General features: G+C 43.6%; 1 protein-coding gene across 1 annotated transcript in view; it reads right to left on the bottom strand.

Annotated features, from left to right (window-relative positions):
- MECP2 (methyl-CpG binding protein 2) overlaps nt 1-25,538 on the bottom strand; it is a 54,329-nt gene extending 28,791 nt beyond the window's left edge. Inside the window, exon 1 of the mRNA XM_060088007.1 lies at nt 25,411-25,538. Within this exon, the coding sequence (XP_059943990.1) occupies nt 25,411-25,472 (62 nt within the window). The 5' untranslated portion in view covers nt 25,473-25,538. The remainder of the gene's footprint in view (nt 1-25,410) is intronic.
- Between the last annotated feature and the right edge of the window lie 1,834 nt (nt 25,539-27,372).

Genomic DNA, 27,372 nt, shown 5'->3' with positions numbered 1-27,372 from the left:
CTGCAGGGTAGGGCAGCAGAGCACGTGGGAAGCCAGCGGATGGCTGCATTTTACCAGGGTTGGGGCCCTATCAACTGAGTATGACAAGGCAACAAAGTGGTGAAGCTGCGGGATCGGTGCGCCACTGGGAAGGAGATGAGAGAAGACACAAGGGAGGCAAGGGCCAGAGAAAAGATGGGAACGTCAAAGGTGCCTGAGTACCCAAGGGGAACGCATTATTGGAGTTGGTTACAGGGGCAGCGAGCTGAAGGTATGAGGAAAAAGATTAGGGCCAAATTGGCACCAGCATCAGCCAGTGTAAAAGTCTGACTTGGAGAAAGAATAAAGAGACGTGGCTATCCTTCAGAGTATGTGCATCTTTAAAAAGGTGTCTCCAAGAACACAATTTTAAGTACTTCCACTTTTTAATGTTTCACTTCCGTGTCTTGTCATAGAACAAGGCGCAGAAGTACGGGCACGGACTTAAGGGAACACTTGATTTCAACTATACAAACTTGCCAGTGAATAAAGAGGGTTGTCCTGTTAGAGCTGCCAAACTGTGGCAACCAGACAGCCAGGAATCATATGGGTGCTATGTGAACGCTACTTAGGACAAAATGACCATCGCATTAAATCTACCATGAACCCCTTTAGTTAAAACTACTGTGGTTACCCTACACACAATAGGACCAAATTGCTACTGCCCATCTTCTTACAGCCTGGATTCCATCAAAAACAACTGTTCTGTGGGGACTCCTGGCCTTCCCTGGGCCCTTCTATCATGGAGATGGACAGGTTTCTATAGCGGGTTCAATGGTAATCCCCAAAAGGTATGTGCACGTCTTAACCCCTGGACCCTGCAAACGTGACCTTATTTAGAAAAGGGGTCTTTGCAGATATAACCAAGTGAAGGATCTCAAGGTGAGATCATTCTGCATTTAGGGTGAGAAGACACACACACAAGGGAAGGTCAAGTGAAGATGTGAGCAGAGATAGGAGTGATGTGACCAGAAGCCAAGGAACATCTAGGATTTCCAGGCAGCCACTAGCCGCTAGAAGAGGCAACAGAGAATCCTCTGCTAGAGTCTCTGGAGAGAGTGGGACCACGTGGCACCTTGATTTTGGACCTCTGGCCTCCAACACTGTGTGACAATGCGTTGCTATGGGTGGAAGCCGCCTGCTCTGGGGTCCTTCATTGCAACTGTCCCATAAACCCACCAGCTTCTGCTTGAGCTCTAATTCTCACTAGACTCCTGGGCTTTTTACACAGGACCCATGCGCCTTCTACACTCCCCGCATTTTTCAAGGAGGAAGTGCCTACCCAGGGCCTGCCCTCCCGTGGCCTCTCTCCAAGCAGACTGCTCGTCCAGGACCCCAGGTCCTCCGGCTCCTTGTGCAAACGTGCTCTCAAGAGCCCTCCTGAAGCAGACTCTCTGCAACCCCACCACCACCCCTGACCCCACCCAGCCCATTTCTCTGGTCCTCATCACAACAAAACTTCTCAAAAAGGACTGTCTACACCCAGTCTCCACTCTGTCTGGCCTCTGATGAAGGTCACGTTACAGCTAGTTCCTTGATTAAAATCCTTCACTAGAGGATGACCAACTGTATACATGCATTTGCTATCTGGCCCTTCAAACCTCAAAGAAACGAAGTACAGATGCATAAAGAGGAAGAAACCTCCAACACAGACGACAGAAACGATAACAGGAGGGGACTTCTGAACAGATGAGATACGTTTCACAAATTTCTAGATGCTGGAAAGAGGAGTGTGTTGACTAATGGAACAGAGTGAATGCACTACAAGGGAGCTACAAAGGAAATGGGAGCCCCTGTGCCTGTCAGAACCCCCAGAAAGGCTCTCAGATCAGAGCAGACCAGACCAGGGGCAAGCAGTGCCCCTCAAACTCTCACGGACACACAAGTCACATGGGGGACTGTTGACTATCAGATTCTGATCCAGAAGGTTTGGGGGCAGGACACTTTCAGCAAGCTCCCAAGGGGGGCTGACAATACTGGGGTTGGTTAGTGGAGCACATGTGGAGTGGCAAGGTGCCACTTCCTTCCACAGGCAAGAAACCAAAGGGTCTTTTCTAAATCAGAGGCTGGAACCTTCCTTTCCTCCCCACAAGGTTCCTGGTGTGGCCGGCAGCAGCCCAGGTGAAGCCCACCTCCGTCTGGCCTCCAAGGGTCCATGGTGTGAGGGAGGACCCTTGTCTGCTTCCCACCAAAGCCAAGTCCGCAGGTCAGCCTGTCCTGCTCTGCCCTAGCCCCTGTAGAACTCCTACTCCAACCCTCCCTAGGGGGAGGGACCCCACAGGAAATCGGTGACTCCACCAGAGCAGGGGCAGGGTGCCAGCTACCCAGGCCTCTTGTCACCAACCCGAACAGCTCTCCAGGGTCAGGGGAAGAGACCCAGCAATATGGAAGAGAGATCAATTCTGTCCCTAGAGGAAACATAATATTCTCATATTTTAGAAGATAATTCAGCCATAAAACCAGAACAGAAACGTCCACAAACAAAAAAGAAACAGAGGACAGGAGTTCAAAGATTAAAAATGGGTTAGTTACAAATACGAAACAACACTGTGTCATTGTTTACAACGGGAAAAGACTGAAAAGTACCCAAATGTCCATCCACAGGGAGCTGCTTGACTAAAGCATGCTTCATCTATACAACGGAGTCTGTGCAGCAGGAACAAAAAGAATGAGGAAGGGAGAGCTCTACGCCGCCATAAACAAGGAGGGTATCGACGCTGATAGGGAGCAATCTCCAGGATAGAGGAAGTGAAAACAAACTAAAAACGAGATGCAGAGCAGCATGTCAAGCATGCTTTCTGTGTAAGAAGGATAAATAAGAATACATATATTCACTGGTTTATCTTTTTGCAAGAGGAAACACTAGAAGGATGAGCAAGAAACTAATAACTTGAGTATTCTATAGGCTTAGCTTCTTAAAAATCAGGAAAAAATTTGGCCTCATTTAAAATTATGTAAGTTTCAGGTGTACAGCATTTGACTTCTGTATACATTACAAAGTGATCACCGCCACAAGTCTAGTTACCATCTGAGGCTTGGCTTTTTTCTTCTTTTAAATTCAAGCCTGTTATACCAGATTCAACAGATACCCAAATTTCGTCTCAATAAATGTAATCAGAATAAATATAACAAAAGAGAATTACAAAACCCATACATGTTGTTTACGTGTACATAAAGTGTGGATATAGGCTATTAATATAAAGAATCATTATGACAATTATAACTTTCTGTGATTCGACAATCATAACTAAAGAAAGCTGGGTAAAGTAGCAATTCCCCGATCAGATTAGGCTTGACTTTTGAACCATCAAATACTTTATGTATTCCAAAAATAAAGAGAAAAAAGCAAACCACAAAACTGAACAGAAATAAACCTAACTATATCAAATCAGTAACATAACTACACAGAAAATTATTCCAAGTGATTTTCCAATACATTATAAAGAAAAATTTGAAACATACAGAAAAATTGAACAAACTGTACAAAGAACACCCACATACTCATCACCCAGATTCTACCATTGTTGACATGATTCATCCACCCATCAATCCATCTTATTTGTGATGCATTTCAAAGTTCACCAGTACACTTCATCCCCAAACACTTCAGCATGCATATCATTAACAAGAGATGAAAATTCATTTTCATTTTTTTAGGTAAAATTTACATCCAGTGAAATGACAAATCTTAAAGGTATCATTTGATGAGTTCTGTCAAGTGCATGCACCTGTACAAGCCAAACCCCTATCAAGATAGACGATGTTACCATGGGAACAAAAAGTTCCCTGGCACCACTTTCCAGGCAGCCCCATCCCACATCCTCAGCAACATTTGGTGTTGTCAGTTTTCAGTTTTGGCCATTCCAGTGGGTGTGTAGTGGTACTTCACTGTGGCTTTAATTTGCATTTCTTTGATGACTAATGTTAGCACTTTTCCATGGGAATACTGGTCATCATTCAGATGCCTTCCTTTATGAAGTACTTACTAAAATCTTTTCCTGTTTTAAAAATAGATTTTTTATTACTGAGTTGTAAGAGTTCTTTATATATTCTCGATATGTCCTTTGTCAGATATATGACTTTCTATTTGCGACTTGTCTCAACTATTTTCTCAGTGACTTGCCTTTTCGTTTTCTTAATAGCATCTTTTGAAGAGCAAAAGTTTTACTTTTTTTTTTTTTTTTGCGTTACGCGGGTCTCTCACTGTTGTGGCCTCTCCCATTGCGGAGCACAGGCTCTGGACACGCAGGCTCAGTGGCCATGGCTCACGGGCCCAGCCGCTCCGCGGCACGTGGGATCCTCCTGGAGTGGGGCACGAACCCGTGTCCCCTGCATCGGCAGGTGGATTCTCAACCACTGCGCCACCAGGGAAGCCCAAGTTTTACATTTTAATGAAGACCAATGTACCCATTTTTTCCTTTAATAATTATTGCTTTCTGTATCCTAAGAAACCTTTATCTTCAGATGTGAAGATATTCTGTTTTTTTCCTAATAGTTTTATATTTAGGTCCATAATCCATCTGGAATTAATTTTCACGTATGGTGTGAGGTAGTGTTACAGGTTAAATTGTGTCCTCAAAAAACATATGTTGAAGTCTTAACCCCCAGTACCTAAGAATGTGATCTTATTTGGTCATTGCAGATGTAATTAGTTAAGATGAGGTCATCCTGGAGTAGGGTGGGTGCCTAATCCAATATGACTGGTGTCCTTATAAGAAGATAACCATGTGAAGATACAGACACAACAAAGAGACCACCACATGATGAGGAAGGCACATGCTGGAGTTATGCAGCTGTAAGTCAAGGAACACCAAAGACTGCCAGCAAACCACCAGAAGCTAGGAAGAAGCAAGGAAGGATTTCCCTACAGGTTTCAGAGGGAGCATGCGCCTGAGGACACCTTGAGTTTTAAGCCATTCAGTTTGTGGTATTTTGTTACAGCAGCCTTAGGCAACTAATATGGGTAGGGTCAAGGTTCCTTTTTGTTTGGTATGAACAGAACCATTTGCTGAAGAGGCTTTCCTTTCTCACACTGAATTGCTCTGGCGCCTCTGTTAAAAATCAATCATAGAAGTTTGGTCGATTTCTGGGCTTTCTAGTCTCTTCCACTGAACTATGTGTTTATCCGTATACAAGTACCAGGCAGTCTTGATTATTGTAGCTTTACAGTAAGTCAAAGTCAGGTAGTATAAGTGTTCCAATTTTGCTCTTTTTCAAGATTGCTTTGGATATTCTAGGTACTTTGCATTTCCATATACATTTTAGAATTGTTGTAAAGATTATTTAGTCTTTCAATCCATGAACATGGTATATCTTTCTATTTATTTAGGTCTTTAAGTTCTTTCAGCAATGTTTCCAGTTTCAGTGTACAGACCTTGTACATTTTTCATTAAATTATTCCTAATGGGACTGCACTGTAAATTTCATTTCCAGTTAATTTTTGTATAATTGACCTTGTATCCTGAGACCTTGCTGAATTCACTTTTTAGTTCTAGTACATCATCATTCTCTCTTACAGATTCTTTCAAATTTCTGCATTACCTCCCAAAAGAAACAGTTTTACTTCCTTTTAATATTAATGCTTTTTACCTTTTTTCTTGCCTTACACTGGTTAGAACTTTTCCCTGATTTAAGGGTAACATGTTCAATATTTCATCATTAAATACAATTTATATGTATCTCTTTCTTAAGGCACTTTATCAGATGAGGAAGTTCCCTCTTATTCTTAATCTGCTGAGTTTCTATTATAAATGAGCACTGAATTTTGTCAAATACTTTTTCTATACTTATCAAGTTCATTATATGGCTTTTCTCCTTTATTCTCTTAATGTGGTGAATTAGACTGGTTTTTAAATGTTACCCCATATTTGCATTCCTGTGATAAGCCTGAGTTGGTTGATATATTATCTTTTTAATATACTGTTAGATTTCATTTGCTAATATTTTATTAAGACTTCGACATTTATGCTCATGAGGGATAATGATCTGTAATTTTCTTTTTATGTAATGTCTTTGTAAGATTTAGTATCAGGGTTATGTTAGACTCATAAAACAAACTACAAAGTATTTCTTCTTCCTCCTCTATTTTCTAAAAGCTTATGTTTATGTAAGATTGGTGTTATTTCTTAAATGGTTGATGAAATTCAGCTGTGAAACCACATGGGCCTAGAGTTTTCTTTGTGGAAAATTTTTTTGATAATGAATTGAATCTTTTTACTAAATGAAGGGCTTTTTTCTATTTCATATTATGTCGATTTTTATATGTCCTTTTTTTCAAGGAATTTGTCCATTTCACCCAAGCTGTCAATTTAACTTGTTCATAACATTCCCTTATAATCCTTTTAATGTCTGAAGAGGCTTTAGTAATATCCCCTTTTATGCCTGATACTGGCAGCTTACGTGCTTTTCTTTTTATCTTCATTAGTCTGGCCAGGGGATTATCAACTTTGTTGATATATTTTGGTTTTGTTAATTTTTTCTACTCTTTGTTTTCTATCTCATAAATTTCTGCTCTTACCTTTGTCACTTCCTTCCTTCCCACTACTTACTTTGGGTTTACTTTGCTCTACTTTTTCTAGCTTAAGATGGAATCTTAGATCACTGATTTTATATCTTTTTTCTTTTCTAATAAATGCATTTAAAGCTATAAATTTCCCTCTAAGTATTCCTTTAGCTGTGCCCTATAACACTAAATATGTTGTATTTTCATTATAATTCATTATTACTTGAAATCTTCTCTAGTTTTTCTTGTGATTTCTTCTTTGACCCATGGGTTATTCAGAAATGTGTGGTTTAATTTTCAAATATTTGGGGTTTTTTCCCTAGATCTTTTGTTATAATTTCTAATTTAATCCCATTCTGATCAAAGAACATAATCTGTAGGATCTTAAGCTTCTGAAGTTTAGGGAGACTTGTTTTATGGTCCAGCAAATAATACATTGTTGAACTGTATCATGTACACTTGAAAAGAATGTGTGTTCTGCAGTTGTTGAGTGTGTTATTGTATAAATGTGGCTGGTAATACTCAGATCTTCTACATCCTTACTGATTTTTTGGTCTAGTTCTACCAATTATTGAGAGAAGGGTACTAAAATTGTCAAGTACAATTATGGATTTGTCTATTTCTCTCTGTAATTCTGCTAATTTTTCTTCATGTATTTTGCAGCTCTGTAATTAGGCACATACACATTTATGACAGTTAATTTCTTCCTGATGAACAGACCCTTTTATCATTATGAAATGTGTCTTTTAATCTCCGGTAATATCCTTTGTTTTGAAGTCTGCTTTTCTGATATCTGTATTGCCACTCCAGCTTTCCTACGCTTACTGTTTGCATGGTATATCTTTTTCCATCCTTCTGTTTTTAAGCTAGCTGAGTCTTTATATTAAAACTGTTTATCCTAAAGACAACATATGCTGGGTCTTGCTTTTTAATTCAGCTTACAATCTCTGCCATTTCACTGAAACGTTTAGTCCATTTACATTTAATGAGTTATTGATAAGATTGGCTTTTAGGACCACTAATTTGTTCTTTCATTATGAGCATATTTTCTTTTATGTTCTTGAGCACAGTATAACAACAGCCTAAAATAGTTACTATGTACAGAAAAAAATTTGCTTATCCCTGCTCTTGAGTAAGGGTCACATTTTTCCTATTTCTTCAAACATCTAGATATTTTGAGTGATACACTGTCAGACTTTGGATTCCATTATGTTCCAATGAAGAGTACCGATGTTTATTTTAGCAGGCAGTTAATTTGATAGGACTCAGACTCCAAACTGTCTTCCCTATGGTGGGCAACAGTTGAAATCAGTTTATTCCTTTGGCCTTAGCTAGAGTTTATATGAAGAATTTGCTGCCCGCCCCCCCTGCCCCTGCGACTGCCCGTGGCTATCTGCTTTCCAGGATTTCTGCCTTCAGTCCTCTGATTCCTTAACCCTTGAGATTATAGGTCTCTATCCAAGTCTCAGTCTCCCTGCAGCAGCACTGACTAGGACTGCCCTTGGGTAAAAAGCCGTTATAAACAGGAAATTCATCTAATGCAGTTCCTTTCTTCCAAGTATCAACTTCCCTCCAGTTTCTGCCTGCTTTAATCACTCTCTAGTGCCTTTAAATAGTTGTTTTTTATTTTTGTCTTTGAGTTTTTAGCTGTTATCTGCAAGGGAGTGGGGGATAGTCCAAGATGAGCTACCTCACTACTACTAGAAGCAAATTCCCCAAGTGACTTTTGAGCACAATAATCTTGATTTTACATCCCTGGTGAGATACATCCTAAGGACAAAAAGAAACAAACTTCGTTCAGGATTTTTATTGTTAGTAGCAATACTGGTATTACAATTTTATAATTATTTTATGTATATTACAAGATAAAGCAAATAAATAACTGTTAATGTTAATTAGGAATGAACACTTTTTGTGTAAGAAAAAGATATTCAAGGATAAAATAAAAGTTAAAGACAAACCCTGTAATGTTAAATTTCCATTGTAGATATCATTACGTATTTATGAGTTAAGAAATTTTTTCAATGTATTCTAGCTTTGTCCACTGCAAGAGCCTAGATACAATATCAGCCCAGTAAGAGTGTGCATATCTAACACCCAAATCTTGGATTCTAAATACCATTTCCCACTAAAAGGATCCAGAGCTCTTGGAACCAGTTCCAGGGCAGGAAAAGCACACATTGGGATGGAATGTCTTGTGCCAGAAAGCAAAAAATCACTCAAAGACTAATTAATAAGGATACGCCAAGATGACACAGGTGCCAGCATAAAGGGAATCTCATTGACCAAATTTGGAATAATGTGATCAAAAACGAATAGTGGCTTTGGCTGAACTGTAAAACATTTAATAAATAAAACTCCATGAGTCCATATTGACATGAGACAACAGAAAATACAACAGCAAATATTTTGCCACCATTTGAGATGATTATTACACCAACTCCTTACTCTGGAATTTAGTAATCAAAGGCAAAGATTCAGCATTTATACTGATGCAGGGTCATTATATCCCCTTATATAGTGGGGAAGTGCCATACGGACTAAAGGTGATAGAACAGGAACCACTGTTTACAGTTACAGAGAAAACGTGAATATGAATCTCAACAAGGGAGGTGATATAAGCTAATTTGTCTTCTTTCATTTCAGGGAGTTAATATAACTCCCCAACGTTGTCAAATCAAAAAAGATGTATAAGCATACAATTTAGTTTTGACGGTAACCATCAAAGAAACTAAAAGTAGAAACCGTTAAAAGCTGGCATCTCTAGGTCATGGAACAGGAAGGAGGAGTGGTAGACTGCTGTTTTCACCATAACCTCCTTTGAGAGAGGTTATGTTGTTATCAAGTGGCTGTAATATTTTGATTTAAAAAAATCAAAATCCAAGCAACCTAACCCTTCGATAGTTTCCTACTGCTCTGACATTAACATCAAAAATCCTGCACCCAAGGCTTCCCTGGTGGCACAGCGGTTAAGAATCCGCCTGCCAATGCAGGAGACACGGGTTTGAGCCCTGGTCCGGGAAGATCCCACATGCCACGGAGCAACTAAGCCCGCGTGTCACAACTAGTGAGCCTGTGCTCTAGAGCCCACAAGCCACAACTACTGAGCCCGCGCGCCTAGAGCCCATGCTCCGCAACAAGAGAAGCCACAGCAGTAAGCCCATGCACCACAAGGAAGGGTAGCCCCCACTCGCCGCAACCAGAGAAGACCCCGCGTGCAGCAACAAAGACCCAGTGCAGCCATAAATAAATGAATGAATGAATGAATGAATGAATAAATAAAATTTAAAATCCTGCGCCCAGCTCGTCAGCCTCTCACCATGCATCTCCGTCATCCCCCCACCCCTGCTCTGCTCCAGCCACACAGGGCTGTTTAAGTATCTCTCTCTGATTGTTAAGCTCCTGCCAGACTCAGGGCTTTCACACATGCTCTTCTCCATCGGGAAAGCCCTCCTCCACTCTGCGCTTTGCCCACGTCTGTTCACCCCTTGGTTCCCCGTTTCAGCACTGCCTCCTTAGGGGAGGCCTCCTTATCCCTCCCAAGGCTCAGCTGTTCCTCCATTACATATGATCACAGTGAACACTCCCCCCAACTTGTCCTTTAGAGCACTTAACCCATTGTAATTACATAATTACTTGTGCATTATTTAAAGTCTGTCTCTCCAGCCAAACTTAAGCTCCATGAGGAGAGATACCAATCTGTCTCAGTCACCTTACAGCCTGCCTACCACAGTGCCCCAGGTACTGTAGACACCTGACTCCATCATGGAATGAATGGCTGGATGACAGCCTGATGAACTGCATATCCTTCAGCACGGAGCAGCAAGGAACTCAGTACTTAAACTGAACTGTATTGGTCAGATGAAAAAGTTATGAAATGTGGAACAATTCCATCATTTAGAATTAAGTGTCACTGTAACAAACAGGCCTATGAAACATGTAGTGTTTCCTAATGTTGGTGAGAAAGCTGTTTAATATGTCACCCAAAGTCCCACTGCATCCATCAGTGACGTGACCTGTGGCGAGGACTGAGGTCTTAGTGGAGATGGTGGGATGTTGTTGGTTCTGGGGTACATTTTCAATGTAGAGGCCCACAGGACTTGCTGGTGAATTAGAGGAAGGTGAGGAAAAGAAGAGAATCAAGGACAACTCTTAGGATTTTAGATTGGTAACTGGGTGGATGCTGATGTTATTTAATGAGATAGAAACTAGGAAGAGAAGCATTTTTTTTTTTTGCGGTACGTGGGCCTCTCACTGTTGTGGCCTCTCCCGTTGCGGAGCATAGGCTCTGGACGCACAGGCCCAGCGGCCATGGCTCATGGGCCCAGCCGCTCCGCGGCATGTGGGATCTTCCCGGACCGGGGCACAAACCCGTGTCCCCTGCATCGGCAGGCGGACTCTCAACCACTGCGCCACCACGGAAGCCCGAGAAGCATATTTGAAGGGGGAAAAAAAAAGCAAGAGTTCTGTTTGGGACTTGTTACGTTTGAGATGTCAATGAGCAACTCCAGGGGAAATACTGAAGAGGCCATCCAATGTGGGGGCTCAAGTGAGAGGTTAGAGACGCAAGCTGGAGACACAGGCACAGAGTAGAATGGTCAGCACACAGCCATACCCATCATCTGGAGCAATGAAAGCACAGAAACAATGGAAACAACCCTAATTAAATCAAAGTATAGCCATCAATAAAATGTCAGGGGGTCATTAAAAATGATGTAAAAACATTATTCAGGGACTTCCCTGGTAGTCCAGTGGTTAAGACTCCACGCTCCCAATGCAGGGGGCCCGGGTTCAGTCCCTGGTCAGGGAACTAGATCCTGCATGCCTCAACTAAAGATCCCATGTGCCACAACTAAAAGATCCCACACACCGCAACTAAAGATCCCACATGTCGCAACTAAGACCCGGCGCAGCCAAATAAATAAATATTTAAAAAAAAAGAGTCCTTCTGTAAAAAAACAAACAAACATTATCCAGACATTATCTATCTGTAGACAGCAGATTTATGGGCAATTCTTACTTTTCCTCTCTGTATATTTTCTAAAAAATATTTTTTTTCATGAAACAGACATTACTTTTATAATTAGAAAATACAATTAAGTTATTTTCATTTTAGGGAAAAGCGATGATATGTTTTTAGTGACATAGAAAGATATCTACAACATTATCATTGAGGAAAGAAGGCAAGTCACAACAGCACATACTCTATGATCCCATTTATCTAAAACAACATATATGCATGCAAACAGGTGCATAAGGAAGACTCTAGAAGGATGTTTAAAATACCAATAGCAAAGGTAACTCTTAGGCTATTATTTGCCAGTTGTAGTTGCATTACACTTTGCACAGTATCTGGAAAACACTAAATGTGTTCATAAAAAATATGATATAATAATTTGAACTAAGCTTTAATGTCATTCTGTCTCTCTTTATTGCACCTGTGCTTTAGGGCTTTCCTTGATCTCTTTCCCCAACACAGTAACCACTCAAGTGCTGGCTGTTCTTGTATTTGTAGTTGCACAGTATAATGGACACAACCGGCATTCGTAACCTTTTTATGCCATGGGCCCTTTTGGCCCTCTGAACCACTCTTCAGAAGAATGTTTTGAAGTGCGTAAAATAAAATGCATAGAAATTGATTAACAACTTACTTCGAGAATTGGTGCTAGAGTAATGTGCTTCTTTAGTAAGCCACTAAACAGCCAAATCTACATGTGGGTCTGATAACTAAGTCTGAATTGTGATGAACACAAGTGATATTTCAAAATCTCTGTAATTGTAATATGATATGAAAGCATCTTTGATCTCTATTGGTGACAAAATCACAGGTACTCCTAATACTACCATGGTCTGCTGACTATATTTGTCATTAAATTTTCAGTGAGAGGTTAATGAAAATAAAGACGGAGTGTTTTTCCCATCCAAGGTTATAGAACCCCTGACTTCTCAACCCTGAGTCAGAACCCTCAGTCTAGAAAGATATACAGCAAACAGTAACAGCAGTTTCCTCTGCATGGTGGAATTTCCAGGGTGATTTCCATATGCATTTTCTAAATTTTCTACAATGATGCTTTACTTATGTAATTAAAAAATAAAGAACGTAATGAATAGTTTTTGTTTGGTTGTTCATTTTGTTTTGTCTTAAACAACTTGGAAGAGTGGTTAAGAAACTTTATACAGTTGCTTACAAGCTGTATTAACAGTTTCTTACAGAGTGATACCACTTAAAAAAGACTTTCAACCTTCCCTAACTACATATTATGATGAATTGAATCATTCCTGTGTTCTTACAAACCTAGAAAAAAATTCACTAGAATTATTTATTCTGGAGTTAAAAGGAACAAAAAGACAAACTGTCACAACTGAAGACATTTGTCTATTTTTTTGCCAAGTGTAATTCCAAAAACAGCTGAAAATATTAGAGCGAATTAGTACTTAATATGGACTAATAGCTTCTGCTGTTTACAAAAACACAAACCCCACAAACACACAGAAATTTATATTTTAAAAATACGTTACTAAAAGTGTATATACAAATTTAAAATACAACTTTTCAAGGAAATGTCAAAACTTAAGTACCACTAGAAACCCCAGAAAAATGAAAATGCTTTAATTTTTCAAAAATATTTTACATGTAGAAAGTCAGCTCATGCTGAAAAGTGCTCAAGTTGGTGTCTTAGCAGCAACGTGAAATGTTGCAAAGGAGATGGGAATGAAGGGAAATGTGCACATCTCAGAAGCCTTCTTTGATTTCTTTCAAATCTAAAAATAAAACCTTCGGACTGCTCTATTAATAAGTCTGGAAAATGGATGCCTTTTTTGTGGAAAGCTTTCACAAACACAGAAATAAAAATATCTTCTTCTCGGTTAATAGACCCAAAGGATGTAAACATAAACCAGATGCCAATCCTTGTTTCTCCACAATTCCATTCTCCCTCAGGGCTCTGGTGGGACTTTGGTTGTAAAGATGTCTCCACAGCACAAGGAGACATGTTAAATGAATGAAGGTCTGCACAGAGCAACATGGACCAGGCTCAAAAGGCCAAGTATAGCGTGAAAAGAGCAAGCTGCAGAATGTCACATACAGTAGGATACCATCCTGTAAATTTGCAAAACACTTTTGAATGTTATATACTGGCACGTGGAACACAGCATAGAGCACGCATGGGGAGTATGCCCATCACCTTCGGGGGACAGGGCGGCAAGTGCAACCATAGGCTGGGGTGTCACTGGAGCTGTCTCATTCGAGTTCCGTAAGAGGAGGCTGACGTGAACTGGGCAAACTGCTAACATTTCCGGAGTATGAAGAGAAAGTACCCGAGTCTACCCCTCGAGTAGAGTGCAGAGGACGGGGAGGAAGAGGGCCAGGAGGCCTGTGGGAAGGCAGGACCCGAGAAGCAGCAGGGTTGCGATGGCCTGCGGGAGCGCGAGCGCGGAGCAGCGGGTGCCAAGGAGCCCACCGCCCGAGCCCGGGCTCACGGGGATGACGGCGGCGCCACCCGCAGGGGCTCATCAGAGTGGACCTGGTCCTTGACAAGACAAGAGTGAGCTTGCTCATGCACTGCTTCCTTCACCACGAAAGTCTTGGCAAAAAAATACTAAATAAAAGTGAGAACTAAGCAGTGCGTTTGGTCCCACAGTTGACTCACACGCCAGGCAAGCTGTCTCCCTCCTCGCAGTATCGAATGTCAGAGTGAAGCCCTGGGGCAGAAGTGGAGGGAAGGAAGGTTCCAGGAAGAGGTCTGGAGCAGGAGCCCCAGGGGCCTGATGGGTAGGCGACCAGCCGACTCAGGGCAGATGGCCTCGAAAGCAGAGGCGGGGTGGGGGGAACAGGCCGGGTGGCCAGAGCGCCTGGCACGGCCTCCGGGGGCTCCGGGGGCTCTCAGAGTGCGGCGGCTCGGAAGGGAAGCTGAGCCTATTTGGCACAGCCGGCGCAGCTGTGTCTGATCTCCCACCAGCACACTCTGCCAGTGCAGCTGCTCCAAGACCCCTGCCTGTCTCATCCCCGCACCATGAGCCCTCGCGGCCAGCCTGACAGTTCTCTCTTATCCGAGCCTGCAGACGGGCTGCTCTCTCCTCCACACATACTTTCTCCTGGACTAGTTAATGTTGCCTTATCGTTCAGGTCTGGGGGGGGTCACTTTTCAAAGAAGTCTAGGTGGGGTCCCTCAAATATTTATGTGCACCCTCAGTGGCCACTGTAGCATTCAGCCCCTTGTAAAGTAATGGCCTATTTGCCTGTCTGTCTTCCTTTAGACCACAAGACCACTGAGGCTAGGAACAGTCCCTAGCATCTAGGACAGGAACTGACAAATAATAGATGCTCAATTAGTACAGGGTAAATGAATAAAGTATTGCAATATAAGAGTACCATGGTCAAAGACAAATGAAGCAACTGCAATATGGCCCTGGATATTCCTTACGCATATTACAATACAAAAAAGACAGAACGTCCAGCAGCTACGGCACTCTTCAACCCTGAGTCCCAAGGAGCCACTGCAACTTAGAACAATACCAAAATAAAAATGCTCCATTTTCTTCAAGATTTCACAAACGGGACTTCCCTGGTGGCCCAGTGGTTAAGAATCCGCCTGCCAATGCAGGAGACACAGGTTCGAGCCCTGGTCCAGGAAGATCCCACATGCCGCAGAGCAACTAAGCCTGTGCGCCACAACTACTGAGCCTACGCTCTAGAGCCCGCGCGCCACAACTACTGAAGCCCGCGTGCCTAGATGTGCTCCGTAACAAGAGAAGCCACCTCAACAAAAAGCCCACGTGCCACAATGCAGCCAAAAATAAATAAATTAAATAAATAAATTTAAAAAAAAGATTTCACAAACAAGCACAGGCTGAAGTTCCCCTTGCCAAGTAAAGGGTCCTGTCTCAGCCTCTGCTCACATGAGGTCATGAAATGGAAGCTTCTGAAATTTTGCTTTCTCGTGCTAACTGCTGAAAGCAATTTCTTCCTAGCCTAATAAACAGCTCTCTAATCTCTACAAATTGCAGTGCAGTCATACATTTTTGTGCTTATCTACTCGTATGTAGTTTTTCTCTAAAACTGTGCAATTAAAAGGCCATCCTTGATTTAGCAATATCTATCAAAGTTTAAAATGCATATATCCTTTGACCCAGCAAGTTCCATCTCTAGGAATTTCTCCTACGGATAAACTTGGCTGTGAGCAAAATGGTATTATGTAAAAAACTATTCACTACTGCGTTAATGAAATAAAAAACACTGGAAACATAAATGTCCAGCAAGAGAAAACCACTTAAAGAAATTACGGTGCCTCCAAAATGGACTACTACCCCAACCCTTAAAAAGAGTGACGTGGCTCTATAGAAACTGATACCGAACAATCGCCAAGATATATTAACTAAAGAGAGCAAACTTTGCGAATACGCACAGTATTTTACTGTTTGGTAAAAAAACACACACCTTTGTGTGTGTAGACACATACATAAAATATATACATAAACACACATATAAAAACATATAATAATATGAGGTATCTAGAAGAGTCAATTTCACAGGAGACAGGAAGTAGAGGAGTGATTGCCAGAGGCTGGGGGAGGAAGGAAGAATGGGGAGTTATGGTTTAAAAGGGACCATTTCAGTTTTGCAAGATAAAAAGGGTTCTGGAGATACACAGTGGTGATGGTTGCACAACAATGAGAATGTCACTTAATGTCACTAAACTGTATACTTAATAATGGCTAAAACAGTAAATTTTACGTTATGACTATTTTACCACAATTTAAAAATTACACACACACACAGATTAATAAGAAACTGGTAATGATGACTGCCTTCAGGGAGAGAAATGGATGTCTGGGGACAGAGTGGCAAGGAGATCTTATACCATGTAACCTTTTGTACCACCTTTTTCATTCCGTACTATATACCTAACTATTCTAAAACATCATTAAAAAAAACCCCTCAGCCTTATACAAGAAGCCTTTTCCTTAATCACAAATCATTTATATCATTTCTTTAAGTAAAAAAAAAATCAGGATTCCACTTCAGTTTTGAGGGTATTTATTAGATTTAAATGATACAAGCTGCAAAAAATTACACTTGTTCCCCTAAGATTATATTCACCAAAATCCTGTCTTTATTTTTATCAGCTATTACAGAAAGCTTCAAAATCATTATAGAAGAAAATTAACATTTTTATCAGTACGCAACTTTTATTCCATCACAACCAAGCCAGCTGAATATAGAACTATTTTAACAGCAAAAAGCCCTCATCATAAATCAAGACACAAATCAGCCTTCAATTACATGAGTTAGAAAACAAACTATGCTTATGTTGCAGTCTACCATAAAGCTTTAACTTCTATGTCAGAATTTAAAACACACACATGCACACACACACCCTCTGGATTCCTCCTAGTTTATCTAAAACCTACTTTTGTGAAGATCCACTATTTTCTTGAGTCTTCCGGAATGAGCACTGTAGCCATGCAGTTGGCATCACGACCTCTGTAGCCTACCCCAGCACCCCTTGCCTGGTCAAGAAGGTAGTACTTGCAGCAGGGCCCAGCACCGTCCCTGGCTCAAAGCAGGGGCTAAAATATTTGTTGGGTGAATGAATAAATGACTATCTGCTGACAGGCTTGCCATCAAGCCTCACAAAGAAAAAATTCAGAAAGAAAAAGGTAAGAGACGCTTTGTTCACCTGAAGTCAGCATATGATACACGTGAAGACCAGATGACTGGTTCACCAAATGGCTATGATACAACTGGCTAGGTGGGCTCTAGACCTCATCCCACTGCAAAGTTAAATACAAGTATTTTAAATACCATACAAAAAACACAGGACAACTTACCTATAAGATTCTTTTGCATGTATCAAATATGTATATATGAATATAGCACATCATCAAGTTTTTTAGGAAGGAAATACAGATGCACATTGTCATGTTTTTAGAGTAGGAAAGGACTTTCTAAGTATAAAAGCAAAAGAAGAAACCATAACAGAAATTTTACATAACAAAAAGACAAGCAGGATCAAAAGATACATGACATGGGCTTCTCTGGTGGCACAGTGGTTAAGAATCCGCCTGCCAATGCAGGGGACACGGGTTCAAACACTGGTCTGGGAAGATCCCACATGCCGCGGAGCCACTAAGCTCATGTGCCACAACTACTGAGCCTGTGCTCTAGAGACCACGAGCCACAACTACTGAAGCCCATGTTTCGCGAGAAGAGAAGCCACCGCAATGAGAAGCCCGCACACCGCAACAAAGAGCAGCCCCCACTCGCCGCAACTAGAGAAAGCCCACGCACAGCAACAAAGACCCAACACAGCCAAAAAAAAAAAAAAGATATCCGACAAAGTAGGAAAAATATCTGCACGATGACAAAGAATTAATTTCCTTAATACATTAAGAGTTCTTATAAATTGACTTAAAAAGAAATATCCCGAGGGAAGGATAAATGCAGAATATGAACAGGCAATTCACAAAGACCAAATACAAATGGCCAATGACTACTGACATTCAGCCCCAGTAATAACCCAAGGAGCACAAAAAGATGGATATCCAATTCTGGGAGGGTATGGGAACTGGCACTTTCTAAGACTGTCGTGGGAAATGGGATAGACATTTTGGAAGGTGATGTGGTAGTACCCACCAGTAACTCCAAGTCTAGGCAGCCATTCTTCAAAAAGACTGGCATGTGAGGAAGTTCAATCCAACAGCGTCTTAAAATGTGAACCATTGAGAAAACCAATAGGGGGACAACACATGGTAGTAAATTGGCACCAAACCATGCTGCTATTAAATAGAAATGAGGCAGAGAAACGCATCACATGGATAGATGCAGAATACGTACAATACCATTCTTGTTTTGTCAAAAATACAAAAGGTGCGTATTGGCGTAGCCTGAGAAGATGATTCAGAAGGATCTACGTTAAGCTATTAACAGCAGTTACTCTGGGTAGTGGGCACGGAGGGTAATGGGGAGCTTTCGCTTTTTTACTTGATATACTGTAAAATGGTTTGAACTTTCTATAAAAAGCATGTATTATTTTTATAATTTCTTAAAAAGGAAGAGAAAAATAGCAAGATATCAAGCACTTATCTATTAAAAACAGGTTCTGTCCTTTGAGAATTACCTTCAAAGTTCCTTGAAGCTCAAATGGCCGTGTCTTTCCCATTCATAAGTAATAAGAAATATTTTTAAAAACATCTCTTCCTTTCTACATTTCTTAGAAGAAACTGTACAGAGTCACCACTGTCTTCTAAAATCCATTCGTAATCTGAGAAAAAGACTATTAAAAACATAAATCACCCCCTTAGGCCTAATATCTATCAGAAGAAACCCATTCACTGCCTATATTACATTTAGTCCACCCAATTTCTGAGACAATGCACAAAGCGCCAGCCACAGAACTCCCACCAGCATAAATACGTGGTGTACAAAGAACGCCCTGTCGGCAGGGCCCAGGGCACAGCCCGCAGCGGTAAATGGGAATGACAATTTGAGTCACAGGATCAGGAGTGAAACCGAACTTGGGACTTGGAGGCAGTGTGATGCTCTTCACTTCCTTCTACACCTTTTATTCTCTGCCACCCAAACTCTGCCCCTTGCACAGCCCCGAAATGGGCGATCTGTTACGGATGTCCACACGGCTTTACACTGAGGCGTCAGAAACCACTAGAGAGATACAGCAAAGTGCTACTTGAGGGTCTCAGCTGGAATCACAATGGCAGCATATGTGTAAACTCACATTTTTTCTTAGGAAAAGAAATGGAAAAATCAAATTAGAACGTTCTGTCTTACCACATGGAATGTTTGAAATCCGGATGTCAAAACATCAAATGTGGAGTGACCCCTACTCTAAAAAAGCTTAAGATATTGAGCCAGACAGTTGAGAAATTAGGGAACCACTCATTTTTACGAAATTAAAGTCCACGCAGTGGCGCCAAAGTAGCCCAAAGCGCGGCTGATAGAGCCTCTAAGTGTCAGACTCAAATGACTTAGCTTCCCAGCTTTTCAAAAGGCATTCATTCTGCTCTAGAGTCTCAAGAGCCAGAAGTGTATCTGGGTGTTCTCTGCAGTCCCCGTGGGAGGAGTGCGGCAAGCACACGCCATTAGCCATGGGCTCCGCTGTCTGGCAACAGCTTTCAGGATGTCATCCTTCTAGGGGACCACACACCAGTTCCCACGTCTGAAAACGCATTACCGCCACTCACTAATGTTGACCAGGAAGTCATTTACCAAAGCAAACAAAGCACAGTGCTGAAGGCCGCTAGGCGACAGCAGTAGCGGCAAGTGAAGAGCTCAGTCAAAGTGCTCTCAGCTCAGCTGACCTGCTTGAAGGTGAACTGAAGGTGCAGGTCACCAGTTCCGGCTCTAATCTGACACCCGCCCCCAGATCACACTGTGGCTACCAAGTAGCCCTACCCAAACTGACCTTTCAGGGCTCAGGGAAGTGACTTTTTTTTATTATATGGCACAGTTTGGCACAGTTATGTCTTTAGTCTTTGGGGTACTTTTATACTGTCCAAGAGTAGTATAACTTGTTTTATTCCTTTTTTTTTTTAAAAACAGATGGCCAAACCAGGACATATACTAAAAAAAAAAAAAAGGAAGGTTACTTACCTGAGCCCTAACATTCCAGCTACCATGGAATCTTGTTGGAGCTGGTCTACAGAAGCAAGATGTATTCTGGGGAGTCACATGTCACATCAAAGCAGGAACTGGTGAGTCTGTATTTTTATGGAGCCTAAAACAAAGAAAATCGTAAGTTGAAAGCCCCCATTGTGCTCCACGACCTTTTTCCCAGGGCTATTTGGGACATTTTGAAGATAAACATACAGACAAAGTACTATGCTATCTCCCGGCTTACCTAGCTAGAAACAAAGAATAAACTGCAATTTACTGACATATAACACACTGTGCTAAAATAAAGGAAAGACTCATGCATGTTAGAACCGACACTATCACAGGTCTTGTCACCACTGAGGGAAATTTTGACACTATAAAGCATACCGTTAGTAGCGATCTCTAGTTAGTATTTCTTGCAACATGTCATACAGAAATACTCAGGGAGAGAAGACATGTTCAAGAGAACATGCAACATCAAAATGTCATCCCAAGAAGAACACATGAAATCCAGAGGCAAAGTCTCCCTTCATTTTAAAGCAGCTGAAGTTGCAACAAGCTGCTGTAACATCACATAAAGGGGCTTTAACCGTGAGAGAAAAAAGGCAGCACCAACAGAAACCAAGTGCCCTGGGAGATCCAAAGCTGTCCTCAAAAATACACAAGTCTGTTTTAGAGCAATCACTTTTAAGCCTCTCAGATCAGAAAATCAAAATGTTCAACAAACTGGGTTAATAGCTTGATAGTTTCTATTTTGCTTTTGAACACATGTTCAAAAAAGGTCTTTTGTCACTCTATTTTTTTATCAAGATAACCATCATTTCCTTGTTAAACCTAAACTGCCCCATATTAGCTAATTTCTGATACCTTGCTGGCCCAAGAGTAGCACTTTTATCTTTAGACTAAAAAAAGCCTAGAGTGTATAACTTAGAGACTCTTCAAACAATTACTCATGCAATCAAACCCAGAGGAAGGGCAACACCAACCAAGTCTTTTACTGCTGGTCTGTAACTACCAGGATGGTACCTGGAATTATCTGTTGAGGTGCAGTGAGGCCTTATAATTCCCTTAAACATTCGAGCCATAGGACACTTTGAAATCCCAGAAGTCAAGGTTACAGTATTACTCAGTTAGCTATATAATAAAAATCAAACTGGCACCCTGGCTGGGAGGCCCTGGAAAAGCCACATCTTCTCACAGCTGCATTTTTTTTTGGTAAACTGCATTTTTATTTGTAAACTGAGGGAGCTAGACTAAGGTTCCTTCTAGCTCTGAAATTTTAAGATCTCTGATAACTCAGGATTCCATGGAGAAAAAAAAAGAGCCAGCAAATGAGAGCACTTAGGTGAAGACCCAATAAAGCAATGATTTGCAGGTCCATATACATAGTGCCCCCAGCTCTTAGGCACAGAAGCCAACTGAACCCTTCCTAAGGATTGCTCCCAAGAGTCCAGACCTCTGCAGTACTGTAAAACAGCTATGCTAAAGACACATTCATACACCAGCAGAACCAACATAAGTGTGCCTTGAAGAAGCGAAAAAGGCCAAGGCTTTATTCTGTAATGGAACGGTCACAACCCCCCTTAAACATGGGAGTAGGCATGCCCTGCCAGCCCCCCAATTCCCATTCCCACTCAGTTCCCACACACACCATACCTACCATCAAAGGGGTGGAACCAGGTATTTAAGCAATGGCATGCAAATCAAGCTTTCAATAAGAAGAGGTTCCTTGCCAGAGAAAGGCAAAAGAGACCAGGTAAAGGCAGAAGAGCACAACTTCTGTGTCAGTGAGTCCAAGGAAGAGGAACTCATTTACATCCATCCTACCCGAAATGAGGTAAAGGCACAGAGGTGACAATGGCAGTTTGACTGGAGAGGGCTGGTACAGAAGCATTGAGGACAAGGTCCTTCCATTGGAGCGGCAGTAATGCTCTCCCCAAGAAAAAAGGTTGCGTCTGCCGGCCACACGAGGCTGGTCTGCATGCATGTCACCAGAGCAGAGGGTGGTGAGAACAAGCAGGTGTCCTTCCACACTCCCTTGAACCACCAGTCTAGGACCAATGCTTTACCACTTCTGCACTTAAAACACTAGTTACTACAAATGCCAAACATTTTCTGTGCTTCTCTTCTTCTCATAGATAACTTGGGCAGGCTGGCCACAAACTGCTCTTAGCCAATTAAAAGCTTTTCACTGTTATTCACCTTTATAAAAGATTACAGGGCTTCCCTGGTGGCACAGTGGTTAGGAATCCACCTGCCAACGCAGGGGACACGGGTTCGAGCCCTGGTCTGGGAAGATCCCACATACTGCAGAGCAACTGAGCCCGTGCGCTACAGCTACTGAGCCTGCGCTCTAGAGCCCACGAGCGAAGTACTGAGCCCGCGCGCCTAGAGCCAGTGCTCCACAACGAGAAGCCACTGCAATGAGAAGCCCTTGCACCGCAACCAAGAGTAGCCCCTGCTCGCCGCACCTAGAGAAAGCCAGCGCGCAGCAATGAAGACCCAACGCAGCCAAAAATAAATAAATAAATAAGTAAATAGATGTTTTTTAAAAAATAAAGAAAAGATTACAGGTTCCAGGAGACAGCATTTATAATGTAAATAGTCCCGGGCAGGTGTATTAGTGGTGGAAACCGCCCTCCAGTAAGGAACTGACACTTTTCCGTCTGCTCTTCTTTATTCTAGGTTCAAGAAACGAGCTTCTCATGCCATCTCCACACGGGGGAAGGGGTATTCAGGTGGGGTAACATCATACTGGACTCATCCAGCCACTTCTGTCAAATTCCACAGCTTGCCTCCCCACCCCACTAGATTCAGCCACACAGAGGCAGGGCAGGCAGGGAAACAATGGCTGTGGCTGGAAATTGCAAATAGAATGCAAAACTGTATTCTAACCCTCCTGAAACATAAGCAGCGCAGCGCAAAAGTTGGAGTGCGGTTGGACTGCATCATGCTCTATCAAGTGAAACAAAGACCCGGGAGTCTAGGTTTAAAGCATTCCAGGCAAATCTGTAACAACACAAAAAGAGCATGGTGTGATAGGCCAGTACTGGCAAGAAAGCCACAGAAGGTTTCTTCAAGCTGTTAGGACACGATGACTTCAGATGCCACCAATCACTTTGCAGAGAAACTATATTCTGGAAGCTGTCTGTGCAGTTTAAAGGGATAGGGATATGATGGAACAACTGACTGGAGGGGCCCCCAAGGAGGCTAATGCACTGCCAATGATGCAAAACAAAGCAGAGCCCTTGTCCTGTCACGTCTCAGGCTTAGACGTACAAACCTTGGAATCTTCGTCAAGTGAGCTTGTGTTATCTGTGTGTGCAGACTGGAATGCATCGCAGTGATCGGCCGGCCACCTGGCTGACATGTCATGAATGGGTACTCTGTGGCAACTTATTTAATCAACTGTACTTCTACTAGATTGATTGTGCCCTTTAAGGTTCTGATATGTCTGGGTAAGAAAATAAAAGCAAATGTTTCCTAGGCTCCGTGACTAGGATTTTAAGTAGAAGTCCTAAAAAATCCATAAATAAGCCTGTTTCCGTAAATCCCTGGTGGAAATTCCCAAAAGACCTAAAAAAATCCAGATTTTTTTTTAAAAAAATAAAGATCCAGCATATTTCAAAGGACCCAAGAGGAGAAGTTAATCTCATTGTTAGCTGAAATCACTCAGATGCAGATGAAAATTCCGGCCATGAAACCTCAACTTCTCCTGTATAGTAACTGCCTATTAACAATGAATTTTACTACCAAGGCCCAAATATGCTTCATTTTTGTAATATAACAAAATGCCTAAAACTTGCCAGAGTCCTACAAAGTGTAAGCCACTCAGCCTCCCAGGCCAGTAGGTTCGGTTCCACAATCACCAACCACCCCCTGAATTTGATCCTACCATCTTACAATTTGGGGCACTGATCCCGCACAGCAGAGACACAACGTGTGAATGGCTCTGCAGAGCCTGTTCCTGTTCCTGGAAAAACCAGAAGCACACATCTGCCTGACCATGAGTCAGGAATATCAATTTTGTGGTGGAGCCCATTTCTGCTGTGACCAATCCACACCGAACACACTCACAATAGAAGCGACGGCCTCACAGGTGTATTCCAGAGACAGCTTTTCCCCCTTGGATCCACACTCAGCAATGCCATGAACGGTCTCCTCTGTAAGAGCAATCTTTAGACTCTTCACAATGACCTTAAGTCTTCAGTGCAAAACCACAAAAACATTGCCATGCCACGAATAAGTCACCTGAGTTTCAGTTTGCGTGACTCAGAACCAAACTAAAAAGAAAATAAACTTTCAGGGACCAACTGACAGGAGCCACAGCGATGCGGTGAACTTGCCCCATCTGGTACTGATGATCTTGAGCAGGGCACGCTCCAGGACTATGGAAGCCCGTCACATACTATGTCCCACTCCACTTATGTAACTGAAGATCGCCGGCGAAGGGGGGGAGGATGGGAGGGCGCTCGTATTCTGAGGCCACGGCACCCCCAAAGGCCCTGAGGGCGCGCTCCCACCGAAGAGCCTCAGGTGCTGCCGGACACAGTCCCCTACCCACGGCTCCTGATGGCAACTATAACCGCCTCTTTCTGATGAGCTGTGGGGTCAGGAACACAATGTCTAGTACCTTTTGTGGGTGGACAATAATTCCCACCTACTTGTTCCTGGTAGATGCGAAAGAAACTCGCTCGCAGTGGGGGCAGAAAGTCATGGAATGGGCGAGAAGGAGGGGGAGGCAAAGCCTGGAGATGGGGGTGAAAGCGCAGGGGCCCTTGTGGCGCACTCTCCCGACGGGAGGCGGACTGCGCACGCGCGCCAGTGGGGGGGCCGAGTAACGGGAGAGGGGGCGCGCGAGGGAGGGAGACGGGAAAGCGCGATCCAGGGAGAGGCCGGGGCCGCGGGCGCGCGACGGCGCCTCGGGCCCGAAGCCCCGCGAAGGGCACGACGCGCGCGCGCAGCCCCGACAGGCGAAACCCCGGCGACAGGGGTGCCCGCGGGGCCGGGGGCCGGGATGCGCGCCGGAGGCGGGAGGGCGGGGGGAACCAGGCGAAGGCAGCCCTGGGAGGCCGCGCCGAGGACGGTCACCCGCAAGTGCGGGTAACGGGCCGAGGGGGGGGGCGCCGTCACCAGCGGGAGGGGGAGGGTAGAGAGGAGGGACGCCATCCGCCAGCCGTGTCGCCCGACCCCGCGGGCCCCTCCCGCGCCACGTCCCGCCCCTACCCCCCGCCCCCCAGCAAGGGTCCCCGCCCGCGGCCGCGGCGGTCCCACTCACAGTCTCTCCTCCTCGCCTCCTCCTCCTCCTCCGCTCGGCGCGGCAGCGGCGGCGGCGGCCATTTTCCGGACGGCTTTTACCACAGCCCTCTCTCCGAGAGGAGGGAGCGCGCGCGCCGCCGACGCCGAGACCCCGCACGGCCGACGTCGTGCCCCGCCCTCCCGGTCGGCCTGTGCGCTGCTGCACCTGCGCGCCCGCGCTCCGCCCCCGGCGCCGCTGCCAGCCGGCCCGCCATTGGGTGCAGCGGCCGGGGCAGGGCGGAGCCTCGGCGGCGACGCCTCCAATTGGCGGGAGTTCGTGTCCATTCCGGCAAAGGAAAAAGGGGCGGACGCCCCGTCTAGCTGCCGATTGGCTGCCGACGGCCGTCATTTGGGGAAAAGAGGCGGCTTGGGTTCCGAGGGGCTGGTTTAGTGGGCGGAATTTGAATATTAAGGATTAATGGGATGCTGGGGCAAGTGAAGGCCTATGCTCGGGACGCCTGTTTTTGCGGCCATCGCGGGCCCTTGACCCGCTGTCCACAAACACACAAAGTATGTTGCCACAAGCCTTTCACAGCACCCACGTTTTCTCAACATCACCACCTTCAGTACAAGCAGCAAAGTTGCCTGACATTGTTCCAGCCGAGGGACCTTGCTTTAAGAGGCCTACCCAATGCATTCTTTCATCTGAGCCTGCCTTGTGCCACACTCTCACAGGGGCAGGGAATAAACTGAACAACGAATCACAGCCCTGGCCTTCTTGAAACCTGGTGGGGGGGAGAGGGTGCATGCCAAGGTTGCATGAGACCTGTCATTGTTGGATGAGACGGTTTGGTGTGGGTGGGCAGAAGGGGTAGTGGGAGCACAAAGGAAGCAGCACTTAGGTCTGCCTGGAAGACATGATTTGGGACCTAAGATCCAGCAACGCTGGTATGGAAAAATATTTAAGAGTATGAGAAAAGTTTTAGCTAATGGAGTGTTCAGGATAGGACTGTTTGTCAAGGCGACCTTACTCTGATTCCAGCTGTCATCCAATTCATCCAATGCTCTTTGTGCTAGTTCCATGCTTGACAAGGAACCCTCTGACTCTGATGTCACTCCCCAACCCCCATTCATTTATTAGATCCCTGTTATGTGCCAGGCACTGTTCCAGGCTCTGGATGCACAGTACTGAACAAGACAGCAGTCTAACATTCTCGTGGGGGAAGATTCATAGTAAACATACAAATAAGTATATAATATAATGTCACATAATGATAAGAATTTTGAGATAGATAAAGCAAGGGTGAAGGGGGTGCTACTTAGATATCCACAGGCTTTTGCTCTCATTTTATTCCCCCATATGGTTATCTGAGGAGAGAAGAAGATTCCACACAAGTTCAAAAGCCCTGAGGAGAGACTATGCCTGGTACGTTGGGGCGTAACAAGGAAGTTTATGTGGCTACAGGGTGGTAAGGTATGCGGTTGGAGAACTGGGAGCTTATTCTGAGATGAGAAGCCTTTGGAAGATTTTGAACGGGAGCTGACATCATCAGATGTATGTTGCAGGTGCAGTGTGGAGATCTGTGGTGAAACAAAAGGAGCAACAACCCAGTCAGGAGGCCCTGACAGTAGTCTAGGAGAGGTGAGAGTGGTTTTTAACTAGGGTGGTAGCAGTGGAGGTTCTGAGAAGTTGTGAAATTCAAGCTGTATTTTCAAAATTGAGCAGAAAGTATTGGATGTAGCATACAGAGAAAGAGAAAAAACAAAGAGGGGCCCTGAGTTTTTGGCCTGAGCAACTGAGTGAATGGGTGATTTCACCATGATGGGGAAAACTGTAGGAAAAGCACATTTTGGGAGGTACAGATCAAGAATTCTGTTTTGGCCATGTTAAACTTGGGGTGCCTATTAGACGTGCAATGTTGAGACAAGATGTTGAGTAGGTGGTTGAGTCAACAAGTCAACAAGCTCAACATCTAACTCAAGAAACTATAAAGGGAACAGC

The sequence above is a fragment of the Mesoplodon densirostris genome, chromosome X, assembly GCF_025265405.1.
Source record: "Mesoplodon densirostris isolate mMesDen1 chromosome X, mMesDen1 primary haplotype, whole genome shotgun sequence".
NCBI classification, from domain to species: Eukaryota; Metazoa; Chordata; class Mammalia; order Artiodactyla; family Ziphiidae; genus Mesoplodon; species Mesoplodon densirostris.
The sequence above is the reverse complement of the archived record's forward strand: the minus strand, read 5'-3'. Positions and strand labels throughout refer to the sequence as shown.